The sequence below is a fragment of the Haliotis rubra genome, unplaced genomic scaffold (genome assembly GCF_003918875.1).
Source record: "Haliotis rubra isolate DU_JTF1 unplaced genomic scaffold, ASM391887v1 Scf425, whole genome shotgun sequence".
NCBI lineage: Eukaryota > Metazoa > Mollusca > Gastropoda > Lepetellida > Haliotidae > Haliotis > Haliotis rubra.
Genome location: NW_025767108.1, coordinates 79,716 through 100,387, shown reverse-complemented (window position 1 = coordinate 100,387; position 20,672 = coordinate 79,716). Strand labels below are relative to the sequence as shown.

General features: G+C 38.5%; 1 protein-coding gene across 4 annotated transcripts in view; it reads left to right on the top strand.

The window, feature by feature from the left end:
* LOC124288803 (outer dynein arm-docking complex subunit 4-like) overlaps nt 1-19,856 on the top strand; it is a 62,449-nt gene extending 42,593 nt beyond the window's left edge. For 2 of the 4 annotated variants that reach the window (XM_046725333.1, XM_046725332.1), the window contains 8 exons: nt 2,738-2,977; nt 4,667-4,874; nt 5,100-5,186; nt 6,592-6,788; nt 8,175-8,378; nt 11,713-11,760; nt 14,910-14,981; nt 18,392-19,856. In XM_046725333.1, the coding sequence (XP_046581289.1) occupies nt 2,738-2,977; nt 4,667-4,874; nt 5,100-5,186; nt 6,592-6,788; nt 8,175-8,378; nt 11,713-11,760; nt 14,910-14,981; nt 18,392-18,447 (1,112 nt within the window). In that variant the 3' untranslated portion in view covers nt 18,448-19,856. The remainder of the gene's footprint in view (nt 1-2,737; nt 2,978-4,666; nt 4,875-5,099; nt 5,187-6,591; nt 6,789-8,174; nt 8,379-11,712; nt 11,761-14,909; nt 14,982-18,391) is intronic. The other 2 variants (XM_046725334.1, XM_046725335.1) reach the window with 2 other exon arrangements.
* Nucleotides 19,857-20,672: the final 816 nt, after the last annotated feature.

The window sequence follows — 20,672 nt, the reverse complement described above, 5'->3', positions numbered from 1 at the left end:
ATGAGCGCAGCCCAGCTGTTGAAACCCGTTTTCCCCAGAAAAGTCTGGGGAAAATTAGTGAAACGTTTGAACTCCGATTTCACGCGTTTTTTTTCATCGCGTTATTTTTCAACTTTATAAGCTGAATTTGCATTTTTGACGATTTGTTTCGGTATGTCCATACAGAAAGGTATCAGAATCTGCAAAGTTGTGTTTTACGTTGCATGTGACCTTTAAGGTTTTCCTTCATATCTTAAGCTCAATACTAGGTTTATTTCATATAAGTATTTTAGCTAACAAACTCTAAAGGGTTTTTTGCTATTATATAATTAGCTTAAGTTTCATCGTATCTTAAGCAGTATGGTTACATTATATAAGGTATTAGCTAACAAACTCTACGGAGTTTTGCTATTATATATATAGCTTAAGTTTAATCATATCTTAAGCTCAGTACTATGTTTATAACATAAAAGTATATTAGTTAATAAACTCTAAGGAGTTTTTTTGCTATATACATTTAGCTTAAGTCTAATCATATCTTAAGCTTAGTACTATGGTTACATTATAAATGCATTAGCTAATAAACTCTACAGAGTTTTTGGCTATTGTATATGTAGCTTAAGTTAATTATATCTTAAGCACAGTACTATACTCATATTGTAAAAATATATTAGCTAACAAACTCTACAGAGTTTTGCTATTATATATGTAGCTAAAGCTTATTCATATCTTAAGCTCAGCACTATGTCTATATCATATAAGTATATTAGCTAACAAACTCTAAAGAGTTTTGCTATTATATAATTAGCTTAAGTTTAATCATATCTTAAGCTTAGTACTATGTTTATATCTTAAAGTAATTTAGCTAACAAACTCTAAGGAGTTTATACTAGCATATTAACAAGCTTAAGTCTATTAGTCTTAAGCATTGTATTAATGTTATATATACTTTATCATAATAAGTACATTGTAATAAGTACATTGTAATAACCTTTATATGGCAGCTGATAAGTTAGCAGCAGGAATTCATCAGTTCAGTGCCTTTATGAAGTTCCCATAGGGTTATTACAATCATCACAGTTCAAATCACTAATTATTAAAATCCAAAGTATTATATATTCCCACCTCCTTTTCCGTAGGATTCTACAAGCAAAAAGAGCATGAGTCAGGATAAGGAAAAAATATGTAATTTTTAGAGTAAAATTGATATTTTATACTTATCCTGACTCATGCTCTTTTTGCTTGTCTTCTTCTTCTTGCGAACATAGTGGAACACTTGTATCTCCCTAATTGAAGCTCCCTTCAATGTAAAATCACTAATTAGTACTCACCACGAGTTACCTCCATTCCACAAGCGCGGGAACGAGGGCGCCACCTCCACCCATGTGCCTCACTCTCTCCTCATATACTGAGCCCAACATTTGAATTTACAGGGAAATCCAAAGTGTTATGTGGGGAGGATGGGAGGGCTTACCTCATGAGTCAGGATAAGTATAAAATATCAATTTTACTCTAAAAAATTACATATTTCATGTATCTTTGAGTCATTCTGTCACCTGAACTGGCATAAAGTCATCCCTTGGACTTGGAAAGAGTAAAATTATTAAGCCTACCAACTAGTTTACAAAGTATTTATATTAGTACCTCAAGTATTTATACACATGCATTTTACATTGCATAAAGCCAATTGTCTCTATTGAATATTTTGTAACTATTCCAAATTAAAAACTATTTTGTACATATCAATATTGATATTTGTTAGAAACTATTTGATCTCAAATAGTTCCTAACAAATATAAATATATTAAATATGTACAAAATAGTTTTTAATTTGGAATAGTTACAAAATATTGCTGAAGCAGAACAAATGTATTTAGAAAATAAATAACAAATTAAACAAACAAAAATATTCTAATTTGGAATTACATACTTTTATTGAAAAGGGAAATGACAGAGTCAATGTGGCCAAATATGAATAGAACATCAACTTGATAAAGTTGGTAACACATGGCTGTTTTATGAATTGCAGTATATTAATTAATAGTTTTTTTAATTCAATATAAATACATATTACTCAAATGCATTTCGTTAACCATGTCATTGATTCCCGAAATATGTTTTGTGACAAACACTGTCCGTGATACTGAAAAGAAACACGTTTAGCGATAGAACTGCACTGGTTGTCAAAAATATATTATAGCTAAAGAAAGGTACTCATATGTTTTCGAATTGACTCATGGTTGTCGGTTGTCAGTAAGGAACCGATAATCCTTGAAGGAATAATAATTTTTCGATCTTATCATCCCCAAATGATCCAATAATTACGACTGTCAGCAGCTGTGACAGCCAAGCATGGTAGTACACTTGGTCCGGTCTAGTAAGGTCATATTAGGCGGTCGCGCAATTTGGCACCACAACTGGATCTTGCGTATTCGCTTGTCACCGGAAATCTAGTAGCGAAAGTAGCGCCTCGCGAGACTTACGGGCCCTATAAAACTGAAACCTTACAGAGATGAACCCACAAACAGTGTTAGCTTAGACCATTACTTTCCATTTGTGTTTGTACTGATGTGTATTGTGGTATATATATGCTGTTAGAGGATTTACTGTATGGTTTTTGAAAAAAGTCACCAAGAAAACCTTCTCATAACTCAAAATGTACCATGTAGAAATAAATGTATGTAGCTAAATGTTTGCAGTGACTTTACTCAAAGGTTGAAAATCAAAGGATTCTAAATGTAAGTGTCAACATTTGTAGGCATGACAACAACCAATACATCAAACACCACAGACTTCATCAAGGAAAAGGCTTGTGATGGACTTGAGTACCTTGGGGTAAGGGAAGACTTTTGGAGACAGCAGAAGCCAATGTATGCCAGGAAGAGAGACAAACAAAAGCAAGCCCAGGTACTTAGCAGCAGTGGCAGCAAGCTGAACAGTTCAAGTAGCACCGATCCTATGAAGTACATCCTCATCAGACTGGAACAGATAGATGAAGGTTTGTGTGACAGTTTGTCTGCTCACAGCATACACCAGGACCCCGTTCACAAAACTTTTGTAAGCCCAAGATCTCGCAACTTTTCTCGTACTATTGTACCTCCTATGTTACAGTATGGGAGGTACAAATGCTACAAGAAAGGTTACGAGATCTTAGGCTTACGAGAGCTTTGTGAAACGGGGCCCTGGCTTGTAAGACCATCATAGGATCACAGAATTTGGACTATATACTATAAATCAGTTTTCAGACTGCATACCGAAGTTTGTAAGTATTCTTTGGTAACATACCAGTAGTAGAAATTGCCTTCTCTACGCTTGCTAGGATATCTAGCCATTGTCAGATCTATCTTCTCTTAACTTGTATTTTGAATCTCTAAACGTAAATCGTTTAAAGTCCTGACACAATACAAGGAATGCATATCTGCATGTTTATTCTGGTCTGGCTGCATGAGGTGCAGGGTATGCAGAGAGTTAACCCATGGGTTAGTACCTATGTCAATAATTCCTGCCATGTAAAACTTGAGTTGTCAGCATGTTATTTGGTAAGTTTTACATTGTATTTAGATGTGTCTCCAGTTAACTATGTCTGGTAACCTGGATAATGTTTTCCTCACCTGTTTATATAACAGAAGACTTTCATCTATCTTAGTGTGAAGTGGCTAGTCTGGTACAGGTTCAATATCTCCAGATACACTGAGTGCTCCTGCTTGAACTTCCTGTCTTGTGCATGGACAGAGGAGTTTCACAAGCAGCCAGGAGGTTTCTCTCCAACAGGTGGACATTTTCAGGTCTGCTTAGCTTGGAAGAATGATTCAGTTTCGGATATGGGTCCAGAGCTGGACACTGGCAGATCTGGATGATCACATCTCACCTTAGATCCAGCAGTGTACATTTTCAGGATTAAACTTACTAACTTAGAGCTGGAAGTTAGTGGCCGGTCCCCACTGGTTTATTCTAGTCACAACCATTAGAACTGGGGCACTCTTTCTTTATTTTTGAATTGTGGTGGTGTGTGGTCCTATGCATACACCTCAGGTCACAAATCAGTTGAAGTGAAGCAACGTTGGGTGCGGAGAGTCCTTGTATACGTGACCATGTTTGGCAGCTTGACTCCTGAGAGTTTCTTGGACTTCAGTCCTGCCCCACAATGAAGCACATGTGGTACATGTGGTCTCACTTTAGGCAAGATATGGATTCTTATATTGCGCTAAACTCCACACCAAAGTCTGCTCAAAGCGCTCACAGATTCCACAGTTCATTATTACCACGGATAACCCAAGCTGCCTGTGAGGCGCTAGAAGGCTATACTCACATGACTTATCCCACTGGGTACCCATTTTCTGCTGGGTGAACAGAGGCAATTTTGAAAAAACTCATATTGCCCTTGTGTCGCCTCACTTTGACTTGTGCATTTACATCAGTGGCAGGATATCTTTCGACAATATGCCAATAACATGCAAACCTAATTGAGAATCCAGCTGATTACTGTACACTCATCATCTGGAAGTTTCTGAAGTGAGCTCACATGACTGCTGATGACACATTAACAAATAGGTGAAAGGGATTGATGTTAGGAACTTTATTGTTTGAGGTGAACAGAACTTCAGGTATATTCTGACTGCGAAGTAGTGCTAGAATCATGCATATCTTTATCTGGGATGCATGCTTATTGTGTTGCTTATTCTTACAGCTCACGCTGAGGGGCACTACCAAGAAAGTTTGCAGAAGTCCCAGAAAACTCTGAAACGTGTGGAGGAATGGAGTGAGAATGAAGTAACAAATAAGCAGGAAGTGATTGCAAACTTGCACAGTTGCATGGGCAATGCTTACCTGGAAATGGGCAAGCATGATGAGGCACTTAAACATCATGAAATGGATTTAGATATTGGGAAAGCAGAGTATGTATTTTTATTTATCACAGACTAATCTCTTTGGATACGTATATTCTGGTTATGCTGGTATCAGAAGGACAGTTTTGCTTGGATTCCATCAAGTAAAGATGGTGTCAAAGACCATGTAATAAGCATTTCATTTCACTTTACATTTTGAACCTTTTCATTTGGTTCTTCTCAAACTGTTTCACTCTGATGTGTGATGTGTTTGTGTATATTCTTATCCTACAGAGACTTAGACGAAGTGAAATCCCGTGCCCTTGATAATATGGGTCGTGTCTTAGCAAGGATGGGGAAATATGACAAAGCTATAGAAGTGTAAGTATGAAACATTTCATAGTACAAATATACTACAACAGATGAGCAGCAGAGCTCACACATGGCACGAAGTGCCTTTGAAAATGAACCATGTCAAGAGAAATAATCCACATATTCCAGGGTATTGTTTGATCGGCATTCTAGAAGTTAATGACTTAAATATGATACATACAACTTTATGGATGACAACTTCTTATTTATTGCATAGAGTGATGTTTCGATGTAGATTCTTACACCGTTATAAAGCTAAAAGTTTCTCATTAAATGTCCAATTCTGGGCAGACTTGGTAAGTTACTTCACCTGGTTAACTATAACTGCTGTACCGTCCAGCAGTACATCACCGTCAACCTCAACTTTAACATTGTGTCCAACAACCATCCACGCTTTCATTGTGAATCTTGAAAAACATTACCAGAGGAACATCAGATAAATATGTCCAAGATATTTTTTTGGATTAAACTTTCTTTTTAATTTCCCTCACGACGTTTCGAGACCATTCGTCGTGAGGGAAATTAAAAAGAAGTTTAATCCATAAAAATATCTTGGACATCAATGTACAACTTCTAAATGCCACTGAAAGACATCAGATAAATAGATATGTGCAAAAGTACTCAATAAAATTTAAGAGCCTCCTCATTAATCAAACCCAAATTGATTGTGGGTTGGGCTTGATAATTATTTGTTTTCAGTTTCAAAGTTTGAAAGAAATGATTTAATTTAGTTAAACAATTTCATGTTTAGGCAAAGACACAATAAGCTCTTAGATTTAAGACCCGTGAAGATCCAGGTTAGAATTGATCTTCAGCATTCCATTCTTGTCGTAAGAGGCGACTAACGGGATCGGGTGGTCAGGCTTGCTGACTTGGTTGATACATGTCATTGTATATCAATTACGTAGATCGATGCTCATGCTGTTGATCCGTGGATTGTCTGGTCCAGGCCCGACTATTTACAGACCACCGCCATATAGCTGGAATTTGCTGAGTGCGGCATAAAACTAAACTCACTCACTCACTCACTTAAATTGAAGTTTCGGTTCTCCTGCTACTTTTGTACATGCAAAGGTCCCTTATGTGCTCTAGTTGTGGCTCAACAGGCTCAGGGCACATGTTAATTTTATGGTGGGCTCAGAGAATTTGCTCAGCAAAAGTACATACTGAAAGTATATCACAAAAGCATTCACATTAATCCAACCACGACATATTATTATTATTATTATTATTATTATTGCCCTCTTCAGTCTAGCCAGTCCAGAGGGTAATATGATATAAAACTGATCACATGTGTTATAGGCATAAAATATCAAATTTCTCTTGTTTTGTCTATTGATACAGATTCAGCAAAAGTGTATTTAATCATGGTCATTCAGATGGATCTTTTAACACTGTATGAATATTCTTACAGATGGGAAGAAAAACTACCTCTGAGTAAAACTGCCTTAGAAAAGACTTGGCTGTACCATGAAATAGGAAGGTGTTATCTGGAGGTATCAAGATACGAGGATGCCAGAGATTATGGAGAGAAATCACTTGCAGCTGCAAGGGAAGCTGACGATGAGGGTTGGCAACTACATGCATGTGTCTTGGTGGCACAGTCAGAAGGTAAGGCAACAGCAGTTGACATGTGTATTGGTGACACAGTCAGAAGGTAAGGCAACAGCTGTTGACATGTGTATTGGTGACACAGTCAGAAGGTAAGGCAACAGCTGCCGACATGTGTCTTGGTGACACAGTCAGAAGGTAAGGCAACAGATGCCGACATGTGTCTTGGTGACACAGTCAGAAGGTAAGGCAACAGCTGCTGACATGTGTATTGGTGACACAGTCAGAAGGTAAGGCAACAGCTGCCGACATGTGTATTGGTGACACTGTCAGAGGGTAAGGCAACAGCTGCCGACGTGTGTATTGGTGACACAGTCAGAGGGTAAGGCAACAGCTGCCGACATGTCTCTTGGTGGCACAGTCAGAAGGTAAGGCAACAGCTGCCGACAATCCTTGTGGCACAGTCAGAAGGTAAGGCAACAGCTGCCGACATGTGTATTGGTGACACAGTCAGAAGGTAAGGCAACAGCTGCCGACATGTGTATTGGTGACACAGGCAGAAGGTAAGGCAGGACTGCCGATATGTGCATTGGTGACACAGTCAGAAGGTAAGGCAACAGCTGCTGACATGTGTATTGGTGGCACAGTCAGAAGGTAATGCAGGACTGCCGATATGTGCATTGGTGACACAGTCAGAGGGTAAGGCAACAGCTGCCGACATGTGTCTTGGTGGCACAGTCAGAAGGTAAGGCAACAGCTGCCGACAATCCTTGTGGCACAGTCAGAAGGTAAGGCAACAGCTGCCGACATGTGTATTGGTGACACAGTCAGAAGGTAAGGCAACAGCTGCCGACATGTGTATTTGTGACACAGTCAGAGGGTAACGCAACAGCTGCCGACATGTGTATTGGTGACACAGTCAGAAGGTAAAACAACAGCTGCCGACATGTGTATTGGTGACACAGTCAGAGGGTAAGGCAACAGATGCCGACATGTGTCTTGGTGGCACAGGCAGAAGGTAAAACAACAGCTGCTGACATGTGTATTGGTGACACAGTCAGAAGGTAAGGCAACAGCTGCCGACATGTGTATTGGTGACACAATCAGAAGGTAAGGCAAAAGCTGCCGACATGTGTATTGGTGACATAGTCAGAAGGTAAGGCAACAGATGTGTCTTGGTGTTTTGTTATTATGTATTGTATATTATGCAAAGTGAATAATTATTGCCTGTTGGAGCAACATGGAAAGCCGCAGTGCTTGTAATAGCATGTAACAAAATGTAGACATAGTCTCTCATTTTTTAAATGTGACTGCATGTATATCTGCGAAAAAGAAATGGGAAGCAAGATGCATGGGTATACCTCAAGTATTGATCTTTTAGGGGCAAGTTTCAGTTAATGCAGAAATCCTTGTATCATTTTTTGAGTTCATTATTATCTTTTTCAGTGAAATGCAATGAGTTGCAGGCAGCAGCTGATTCCTTTGAGCGAGCACTAGAAATGGCAGAGGCTCAGCAGGATTCTGCTGCTGAGCAGGCAATTAAGAAAGCCTTAGAAGATGTAAATGACAAAATAGTGAGAGGTGTGAAGGATGAACCAGAAGAAGATGCAGATGATAAACAAAGAAAAAGCAGCCAGGAAGAGAAAACAGGTGAGGACAGATAAGCACACCTGGGCATAATATATCATTGTTAATGTCATGCTCTTAGATGCCTGAACTCATCATGTCTAGTTACACATTCAGTCACCAGAACTTATACCTGTTCTGAAGAATGACTGCACAAGAATACCATTAGAGACAGCCTCTGTTGTCCAAAAGATAGATTGTCTCCTTGGGCAGTGGTAGGTGAGTAGTTTGATCCATCCAAAAACATGTTAAAAGATGGTATCTGCACTTTCCCTGCTTGGTGCTTGGCAAGTTTGTTGCAAGGATTGGTCAAATAAGAGTCGGTATACTGAGGGATAGCCATGGAAACACTGCAGCATGATAACTCAAAAGGGTAGCACTGTAGCTGTTGACTTCTACAAACAGCCAGAATTTCACTTGTACTGTACAAGTACGGTAATCTTGAATGCGATATCTAAGCATTAATGACATGACGCTTGATGTTGTTGTATCAGGGCTTGGAGTTATCCTATAGATGACATCCTTACCTTGTCAGCTTGCTGACGGGGTTAACCTCTTTGGTCATGTGGACAAGGCGTCCGACTTCAGATCAGAAGGTCTGTGGTTCGAATCCCAGCATGGGACACAGGCACAGGCTTCAGATAGCAGTGACCACTGCTCACATCATTCCAGAACTTCAGTGTATCCACCCCAACACAGTCCGACACTGCTTACACCATTCCAGTACTTCAGTGTATCCACCCCAACACAGTCCAACACTGCTTACACCATTCCAGGACCTCAGTGTATCCACCCCAACACAGTCCAACACTGCTTACACCATTCCAGGACCTCAGTGTATCCACCCCAACACAGTCCGACACTGCTTACACCATTCCAGGACTTCAGAGTATCCACCCTAACACATTCCGACACTACTTACACCATTCCAGGACTTCAGTGTATCCACCCCAACACAGTCCGACACTGCTTACACCATTCCAGGACTTCGGTGAAATGCACATGCAAAGCACATGCTTCACACAATATTGCTAATACTATGGATCGCTGCGAAGATGCCAAACTCATTGGGTAATTAATTTCATAATGGTTTCTGAACTGATTTAAAAGATGACAGAATGAAAAACATTGTCTTGACATGGCAGGACATAGACTTTGAGAACATACATGGCAAGTTTTTGGTATGCATGAAACAGGGATGTTCTTTGCTGCTGGCTTGACATTAACCACATGGTTATTAGTTGACTTGTGAGGAAACAGTGAAGGATTGTCCAAGTCCAGGAGGACTGAGGGAGATCAATGACTGTGATGACTGTCTCCTATTTTGTCAGGCAGGATGCAATCCCATGACCCATGCTCAAGAATTGAGCTGGCAATGGAAAGAGGCAGTCTGACTCTCAACCATTTGCATCAGCATCAACGTCATGCAATCTAATGGCCTTTCCTCACAGATAGACACAGACAGGAACGTCGGGCATCATGCATGCTCCTAAAATTGCAACATGACAAGGCGTTGTCTTCCATACATTACCGACAATCTTTTTATCTGTATTAATGTCTGAAGACAACAGTGCATCAAGTAACATAAGGGCATAGCTCTGCTATGCTTCAGACAGGGCTATTGTAACAGCGTTCAAAATAATTGCCGGCCCTGAGAGGCCCAGCGTCAGTTGTTATTGTATCGGGCCGGCAGTTTCAAATATGTGCAGTTGCTGGTGGCCTTCAGTAAATTATTTGTCAAATTTTTTTTTCAACTGGAATCTTTTTTTCCCTCAAACGTTCGGGAATCATCCATGATCCATCATGTTACCAGTGTATGAAATAAAGCCCGTCAGACCGCCCGAGATGGGCTAGATTTCTTATAGCAAGCCAGCCCGTCAGCCTGGTGCAAATTTTAAATGTTCCATACATCTGAGTGATTCTTGGTGTCTGGACTGGTTAAATCCTCTTTGGGCTGGTAACATTATGAAGTTACCAGCCCTGATGTCTGGCTGGGTTTTTGGCTTATTTCATACACTGATGTTACGATAACTTACAGTTTCACTTCCTGGTATTTCACTGCCATGTTGCTGGAATATTGCTGAGTGTGGCGTAAAACTAAACTCAACTCCTGGTATTTCGGCATTTTGCGCATAAGAATATCAACACCAGTCTTCAACAAATAAAAATGTCTCTCTGCACCACAGGCTTCGCTAATTGATTTTGTAGAAACAGTGTGAAACTGTGTACAGTGTAGTCTATTTTGTTTTAATGGTTTGACTTTAGCAAAATGGGCCTGCAGATTTCATTCAAAGTATTGCAAACACTGTATTGTAACTCAGCTCACTTGATAGAAATTTGCTGTGGAAATAACATCAGTATATTTGCATACTGTTTTGTTCATGACTGACTGACTGACTGAGTTTTGGTTTTACGCCGCTTTTTAGCAATATTCCAGCAACATCACGGCGGGGGACACCAGAAATGGGCTTCACACATTGTACCCATGTGGGGATTCGAACCCGGGTCCTCGGCGTGACGAACCAACGCTTTAACCATTAGGCTACCCAACCGCCCCTGTTTTGTTCATGAGGAACCAAAACATTTCAGCACAAATACCAGTTTTAAAACCTATACAGCCTTCTATTATCACAAACCATAAGAAATGATGAACTGATGCCACAATAAAGAAGGAAATACTAGTGACATGTATGACGCTGTCAAATACATACATTCCGGCATTCACTTGATTTTTATGAGTTTATTCTGGGAACTATTGCACCATTGTTTTCAAATGTAGAGTATTGCAAACATTCTTAAGTGACATTTAAGAATGTTTGATTCTAAGTGGTTTAAAAGATATTTCCATTTCCTACTGAAACTTCATTTTAAGTTCAGCCTTTGCACATAAACTCCATGTTTACTAATACATTGATAGACTACATATCTATTCATTAAATGGCTGTCAATAAGCCATCAGAACTGAACCTGTTTACACACCGGACTCCAATAGATGCAGAGTCAGTCACTCCACCATCACCAACAGATGATTGATAACAGATGTTTTGGGTGACAACTTTGACTTTTTTATAATGTTATATTCAGGGTGTCAATATATGTTATAGTCATATACTAGTTTTGTAAATCTGCAATAAGCAGTTGTACTATTCTTTGTGGACATCTGTTATATGGTATTAAATGGATTTATTATGCCCAACCTTTCATAGTCACAATATGGATGAGAGACCGCCAGTGTGACTCATTAACCCACTCAAACTGCTTGTAAAGGTATGTGACATACTGCATACTAACCGTAAGCACACCCCACACATTCAAACTGGAATATGCACTTGCTTGGTTGTTTGTTTCGCTGAGTCAGCAGGGGCTAGTGAGGACATTTATGATGAGGACTTTGAGGAGGATGAAGGTAGTATGTTTGAGTTGATGTTGCAGTGTGTATTGATCACTAACACATGCCTCCTATCACAACAGACATCATGCCTTCAGTAACCATTTCTCTTGGCAGTGTGTAGATGTACCCACAGGTATTACAGCTATATGACACTGTGTGCTGAGTGTATATTTAACGTTTAAATGTCTTCTGTGAAATGGTTGAAACACCAGTACTCTTGAGGTAAAAGCGCATCTAGCATGGAAAAAGCTCAACAGAGATTGATAGGTATCATTATTGGTGTTGTTTATGTTTATGCTGTTGTTTTTGCACTGGGGAGGATCATGCAATCTAAACTTTATGTTCTTAATAAATGAAATGAAAAATATTTCAATTTGTTAGAAGTGACAAGACCCCAACATAAGTGTAATGTGTTACAGTGTATCTTCTCAGATATATGAATGTCACTTTTAAAAGGGTGAAAAATCTTCTCAGAAACCAGAAGTGCTTGAGAAGAGCTGAAGATGTTTTGGATATAAGGGGATAATTACAAAGGGACTATGTTATCCTTGAAACAATAAAACAGAGCTCTCAAGTTATGGTCTCTTCTCAAGGCTTTACAATCTTAACCATAGCTGAGGAAGGGAATATTCTGTCCAGCTGTGATACTGACAAATAACAGCCAAACATGCCAGAATAAATGGAGAAAAATATTCAATATTAAGCAAAAAATGTTGTATGTATGGTTAATGTGCAAGGACTGTTGGGAGGGCAGGGCTGGCAACTAGATGACTTTATCTGGACGGAGCAAACTGTCAGCACACACAAGATATTCTACAACTACTATTATATGATGTGAATGATGGACTTCTACTGATCACTACAACCCCCAAGTTGATAAGTTCAACTTTACTAATGTGATTACATTACAGTTCCTTTTTCTTACTGAATGTCTTCTGCATATATATCCCAAACATGTCTACACTGTAGACTTTGAACACAGTCTTCAATCACACACATAGTTTATGAACCTTTCTGTTGCCCAACCAGTTTACCACTTTTGGTCTTTCGATCACGATGGTGAATGTCTATTCTGGTTTTCCTGAGGCAGTTCTGCTTTTGCTATTTTGTTAGATGTCTTGGGAATATCTTTTATATATTTGTCAGCAATAGTTGATATGCTGGATTTCTGCCCATCACGTCTGGATCTTGTGTAAAGTTATGACCTGGGTATATTTTCTGCCTTTATCACAAAACATGTTCATTTCCAATTATTTTATTGTTGAAAATATACAGCATCACTTGCCTTTAGTGTTGAAAGTGTTTTGAATCTTTGTGATATGATAATCTCAGATTTAACTTACTGTTGTAGTTACTTATTTGGGAACCACCTCCCTTGTGTAAAAGAAAGGTGCAGTACACATTTTGATTGATATTTAATTCTTTTAAAGAATTACAGTTATTTACAAATTTGAATTTGGAAAGGTTTGTGCAACTAATAACTTGAAAAGTATTAGTTCAGCCTAAAACTTTACATTCATATAATGGGTTGTTTTTAGATCTGCGTAATGGCTTCTTTGTGTTTTTGGTCAAGAATAATCTTTATTAATGATTATTAATGTTTAGCTGAAGTTGGGAGTCACAGTCATGGTTATTAATGAGCCTTGCTCGCAGTTTTTACTTGTTTGTGATATTTAAGATTTGTACTTCATTTTTACATTTGCACTTCCAGCACACTGAAAGCTAAAACTATTTATAGTCATTACTCAGCCATTTGCTTGAAACATTCATGGAACTTGACCTGTGTGTATTAAATAATGAGGCTCAACAAATGTGTTCCATGTTTTAATCTATTTCTGCAACATGAGGACAAGGTGTTGTCTTCCATACATTACCGACAGTCTTTTTATCTGTATTGATGTCTGAAGACAACAGTGCATCAATTAACATAAGGGCATAACTATGCTATGCTTCAGACAGGGTTATTGTAACAGCGTTAAAAAAAAATCGCCGGCCCTGAGCCCAGCACCAGTTGTTATTGTATTGGGCCGGGCTGTTTCAAATATGTGCAGGCCCTTGTGGCCTTCAGTAAATTATCTGTCAATTTTTTTTTTCAACTGGAATCTTTCCTATTTTTTTTTTCCCTTATTAACGTTCGGGAATCATCCATGATCCATCATGTTACGATAACTTACAGTTGCCATTTGCTTGAAACATTTATGGAACTTGACCTGTGTGTATTAAATAATGAGGCTCAACAAATGTGTTCCATGTTTTAATCTATTTCTTACCTTGATGTGGTGTTTATAGTTTGCCACTAAACATACTCACATTCATCAACAGCATATTTTAACCAATGTGCCCTTGATGTCTCTCAAATGGATTCTTGTTTCAATTAACCTCCACTGCATGAAAACGGAAAGTTTGCTTTCCTGATCCTTCAGTGCATTGTGATTTTATCATGAGTTATTTGTGTTGTAAATATTCTAGTAACCCTTCACAACAAGATGCATGGTGGTGAAAGGTATGCCAGAGTATTTTACCAACAGCTGTCAGCATAACAGCTGGAACACAGGGATATGTGAGAGTCAAAGGTCACAGTTGGATCAAATATTAAAACATGCCATAATAACCTGGTTTGCATTGTCCTGTGCCATACACATTCCATAATGATAGAAATGCACAATGGCCCAGCGAAAACTACAAATGTTAAAAATGCAGTGGGGCCATGTTCATAATTTGATCCTGTTTTCCATTTTGTTCAAAGTTTTAGCTTCACACGCCTTACAGTTTCATAGAACTGAGTGGACAAAGGAAAATATGTTCAGATATATATTTATAGGGCATGCGGTACCCTTAAATGCCAAAACCACAGGATCATGTAACAAGCATGTACAGATTAGCAGTAAGCAAAAGAAATTTCACTTTCTAATTCTGTCTATTCTGAGACAATTTAATGTATTTAATGTATTTGGTGACATGTGAAGGTTTGTTATCAGCTGATACCCAGCTGGATTAAAAGGTGTAACTTTGGACATAAACTTTCTGTTTCTGGAAATTCATATTTATCCCAAAATGTGGTTGGTGCTTTGAGCTAGCCTTTCATCAAATTGTTCTGTTTTGTCTAAAGCTGATCATCAGATCCATACAAATATTTAAAACCATGATTCACAAATCTATTGTAGGTGAAAACAAAGATGACAACAGTCCTAAGATAGAGGTTGAGGCTTCCAAGGATAGCTCGGATCCTGATAAAGGTTAATAACCATATGTTCAAGAGATTTATCAAGCCTATGCTGACTCTTCAGTTGTGGTTTTTCACTTTCAGAACTATCCCTGGACAGTGTTTGAAATTAAGTATGAAAGTCATAGGATCCTAGACATAGACTTAATATTGCGAGGTAAAGTTCAAGGGGATCCCAAAAGTCACATACTACTGAATCAAGCTATGAGGATTCCATGACCTGCTTAATTTCAAACACAGTATTTTGCTGTACAGAATCTATCACTCAGATACTGTAAATCTTGAAATTAATGCCAGAGTGAATCAAATGCGAAAAATGTTAGTGGTCCTTGCTTGCATTAATCAAACTTAACTCACAATTATGTTTAAGAAATGACTGCATCACTTAAATATGGAAACAATCAACTCGATGTTCCACATCATGGTTTATTGAGCTGTAGATGTAAAGAGTATATTCCAGTAATACTTGTGTCATTCAAACACTAGAAATTGCATAACGGACAATCGGTGAGTCGTCATTGCTGTGAGTTCCACTCACTTGTCAGAGTAGATATCACCATATTCTCAAGCAAGTCAAGCACACAAGACAGTTACTTTGTTCTAGGAGCCTGCATCAAAGGCCGAGATAGAGAAGTGCGCCTGGGTAATCTTTATGATGCTTATTCTCAGATATGCAGGCCCTGTCTTGACTGCCTTTAAGTTTGTTGATACCTTCTTCGCATACCAATTTTATCAAGGTTTTGAATGGTTCTCTATACTAAGGTGCTGTTGATTGTTTGATGGAATAATGTAAAGTTTGATTAAGGTAAGGCTTAAATACTTCACATGTAAATCTCATAGGAGCCAATTTGTCACGACGTTTAATGACACCGGGACTGGAGGGAAGTCACATTGATATTGAGACACACTTTGGGCTATCTGCAAGCATGAATTTGGAGGTGCTTTAATTTCAAGATTTACAGTAGATGCAAAGGTCAATGCTTCTATTAATACCAGAGTGAACGGCAAACCCACGAATAGGTTCCTTTGTACAATTGCAAGTGATGGTTAAAAGCAACAATATGACCACCCCTTGTTTCATCATCACAGAGCCAATATTAGATGTGTATAGTTACATCAGCTACATATCATAATTCCTACAAATACCTTCCCTCTTTTATATTATTGCCATAAACCCTGTATATTGGTTGTCATTACCCTTTAGAAATATTCAGATTTTCAAGAGAAATAATCTTCACTGTCAACTATCCATGACTAGTACAAGTACAACATGGCATGATAGAGTTGGGAAAACTTTGCTTGTTTCCTGTATGTGCTGGTGTGAATGATGAAAATCGTTTTACATTAACAAAGCATATTAGTTTGGTAGTTGTCACAATGTAATTAAGATCTCCAGTGTATCCTTGAAATACAATCCGAAGCATTTTTATAAAATTTTGGTCCAAACACGTTATCATACCCTCTCATACTGGAATGCACATGCAAAATATGGGATTCACACTCAATTAAAAAAAATATGGGTTGCATAGTTACATGCTGTGAATGCACCATTTGAGTTAGTTTTCTGAAAAAATTCAGAAAGTGACCCCACTAAAAATAAACTTTTCTTGACATGTCAAGTTGTATGATGGCACGTTATTGGCATGTCAGAATTAACTTGACCACATGCTTATTGATTGTCTGAGTCCAAATTCGTCTGGCAAGATGCAATCCTATGACCGATGCTGGAGAACTGCACCAGTAATGGAGAATGGGAGTCCAGCTCTCCACCAACACCATCTGAAGCAGGTTGTGAACCTGAAACCCAGATGGGACTCAGCCCAACAAAAGTAATAGAATCTGTACTTTTCTGAGAACGTGTAATCCCAAATATAACATGTGTTGCATTTGACCACTTTCGAAATGGCATTGTGTATTCATAGAATGGCTAATGTTGACAAGAAGTGATTTTCCTACCAGGGTAGCAAGATGTCTTTTCTTACACAATTTGTTATTGGTAGTTCACAGTGAAGAGGGCTTCTGTTGGAATATCTGAAGATTTTTGTATTATATATGAATATTTAACACAATAATTGCTGTCTCTCTGAATCACCCAGCACCTATCCTTTATTCCCAGCATTCTCTCTATACTGTCCAATGTTGCTGTTTTGTAGCATGAGCTAAGCCAGGCCTCTTGCATGGAAAATGTACTTGAACCTTTTGACCAGAAGTAATATTCATTTATGTACGTACATGTTTATCAATGGATGTCAAGTTTGTCTCAGTGATATCTATGCATGTGATAGTCCAGAAGGCTCTTCACGTCTTCCTTAATTCTTTTCATCAATTAACATTTCTTTTGAAAACTAACATGCAACCCTCATTTATTACAGTGGTAATTATGTACATTATATATTAACCTTATTTAGACTTGACCAATATTATGCTCAGTGCAATGACAATCCTGATTGGTCACAATGATGCCTCAAGCTGGTCGTCTTAGAGGTGGCCATGGTAAGTCTATGTATGTCATGTGTTGACACCTGTGTATTACAACAGTTCCCTAGTCTTGTAAAGGTGCTTCGCGATCTGTGGACAAACCTGGCTGTAGCCGAAGCAGAGTCACCTGTCTCCTTTCGGGTGATGCCGTTGTTGCGTTGAGCTTCATGGCATGTTTTCACTTTTCAGTTGCTGTGTGGTTGGGATGACAGACAAATGAAAACCCTTCATTTTCATAGCCAGACAATTCATATTGCACATTCATTTCATGGTGGTGTGTTTGGCCGCCAGAGTTGCGTTTATTGCAGGTATTCATTTTGTGTGAATATCAGTAAAACCCAATAAGATCTTTCCAGATGTTTTTTTGCTTTCCTTATTTTGCAGAGCATATTAATGAGTTTATGTATTTTTTATTATTTACATACTGCCGCCATATAGCTAGAACATTGCTCTGTGCACGCAGCAAACAACAAACATAGTTACTTATTTCAACTGACACTATAGCTTCTGAAGCCTGAGTCGAGGAGTGGAACCGAAGTTAGGGCTCTGTGAAACTTGCCATGATGCATGTTTCTCACGCATGGTGCAGATTGGTGTTAACTTTTGTGAAGTGTTTGGTGTGTCAAGCATGACAAGTCTGGAAGTAATGTACTGTGCCACCAGCTAAATGACACACCAGAGCCATATCCTAATAGAACAGTGTGTATTGTTTTAGTCCTTGTTTACAATTGTTTAAATTACCAGTAAGCATGATGCATGTCTGAATGAAATAATAGGTAAGATTGACATGCACCTGTACACCATCATTGTAGAACTTGTACAGCTGGTGGCTAGGATACAATTCAAGTTCTATTAAAAGAGAAGTTGTCACTCTTACGTATTATTGCTGTAGCCTTTGGCAATGTCTCTGAGCATGATTCTCAGAGAAAGAAGTGTATGTTTCAGGTACAGACAAAGATGCTGATGCAGATGACAGCAAGACAACAGGGACAAAGAAATAGATCGTTCATACACTGCAAGGAAGTTGAATGTCTTACCAAGTTGGCAGCTGCATCATATCACCCACCTGTAGTCCACTCCTGTTTCAAACAACATTCTGTTCAAAAATTCACTTCATCTTTAAACCTTATCATGCAACATATGTCAAGTGTTTATGTTTAAAGTAGATTATCAAAATGAGGAACACATCATCTGCCATTTGTCAAATATTACTCCAGATTTCAATCCAGAAAGAACATATGTCAGATTCAATTGATCCTTCTATCAAAGTCTATTAAGTTAGCAAATTCTCCACCCACATTCAAGTGAAAGGACATGCATGAGTTTGGCATTGCTGTAATATGTTGTCTATCATATCCCTTTTGGTAGACTAGAAACGTTTATAAATATCCTCTTACAAGTGTGTAAGGGACTGGTCATTTGTTGGGATGAGTGGATGAGATCATGACAAAAATGACAGTTCTGAATCTTTTTTCCAAAACAAACATATTATTAATGTGAACATTGTGTAAGACTAACAGTTGGTTATTTGTTTTCCATAACTATCACAAAGAATTTACACTACGCATTATTTGAACATTCAGTACTTTTTAATAGACTGTGGCTCGGGAGTCAAGGGCAGTTGACTTTCAGGCACACTGGAGTTCCTCTAATAATCATCTATTGACTCAGTGAAGAATCTTGGGGGGTGTTTTGACAGTTGCTTGAAAAAGTAGAAGCAGGTTAATGCTGTATCTAAACCCTACTACTACCAGATTAGGAATCTTATCTAGGAATGCATAATTAGTTCTTAAATCCAATATTAAATATGCTTTTTACAGCAACTATGTGCAGTCTCTTGAATACTGTCAAATTGCATGTTTTGCTCCACAAGTGTCTCTCTGAAACTTGTTGGTCTGAGAAACTGAACTTTGGCATATATGTTTCTGTTTATGCTGACATCCTATTTTGTTCAAATTCATGGGATTTTAATGCGACAGTTGCAAAAATTGTAAGGCTGCAAGGTGAAATTTTCTGTTGAGTGAATTTATCTGTGGTGTATCACAACAGTGTTCAACAACAGTACACACATTCTTGCTGATTAAAAATCAGGAAAATTAAAATTGTGATTAATTTGTGGTAACAGTAATACTTTTTTTTATCAGAAACTACTTGATAGCAACTGACGGCAACTTTTTAGAAATGTCTGTGTTTGTTGGCACTTAAACTTTCCAAGCATTTCAGTGCCATGGCGGCATTTTATGCTTTGTAATAGTGCTTTACTGCTATGATAAGCTGATGTGTATATTGTTTATGGGACTTTTAGTTCAGATTATGGTGTGCTGAAGACGAAGACTACACAAGGCCATTCCGTTTTCTTTATAACTATTTATTGTTTCAGACTTTACAGCTGAAATAAATTTGTTTCATACACTTGTTTTATATTCATGCTGTTAACAGACTTAGCTATATATATGTGTCATTATTACACATACACATTACACATCATACTAGACAGTCGATTTATTCAGTTTTATGAAAATCAGGAATACACAATAGACGGTGCAGCTCAAAGATGAATGGCTATCTTATATACTGAATAGCAAAAGAAACGCAAGTTTTGAAAAAATGAAATCTCATGAAGGTAAGCGTTCATGTTTATGGAACGTTCATGGTAAAGTGACGTAATGATCCCAGATGAGATATGTCATGCAATTTGACGTCCATACGAAACATTCGCACAAACACACCAACAGTGCAGCAAAACCATAATTTTAGCATGTGCATCGACGGTTATGGATGAAAAGCATGCATTTCACTCTGAGGTATCCTTTATATAAGTTTGTGTCAAAAAAACAGTTCAGTATTGACGCTAGGAGGTGTACACGCCACACAAACGATGCCTAGACTAACGACTCAGCAGAGAGGAATGGCCATTGGAAAGTTACACGGAGGTAGCTCTGCAACCGCTGTAGCTAGGCAATTGGGCTGTCATCTTACCACCATTACACGACTTGCTCAACGTCATCAGCAAAGCGGGTTGCTGCTGATCGTCCCCGTACCGGACGGCAACGAGTGACAACTCATGTGCAAGATCGGTTCATCCGGGTCACTCATCGAAGGAACCGAACTCAAGCAGCAACAGTAACAGCAGCCTTAGTTCTTGGGTCAAGGGGAGCAATGCCAAGCGATACGATTAGGCGTCGTCTTCGGGCTACTGGAATCCACTGCCGAAGGCCATATGTGG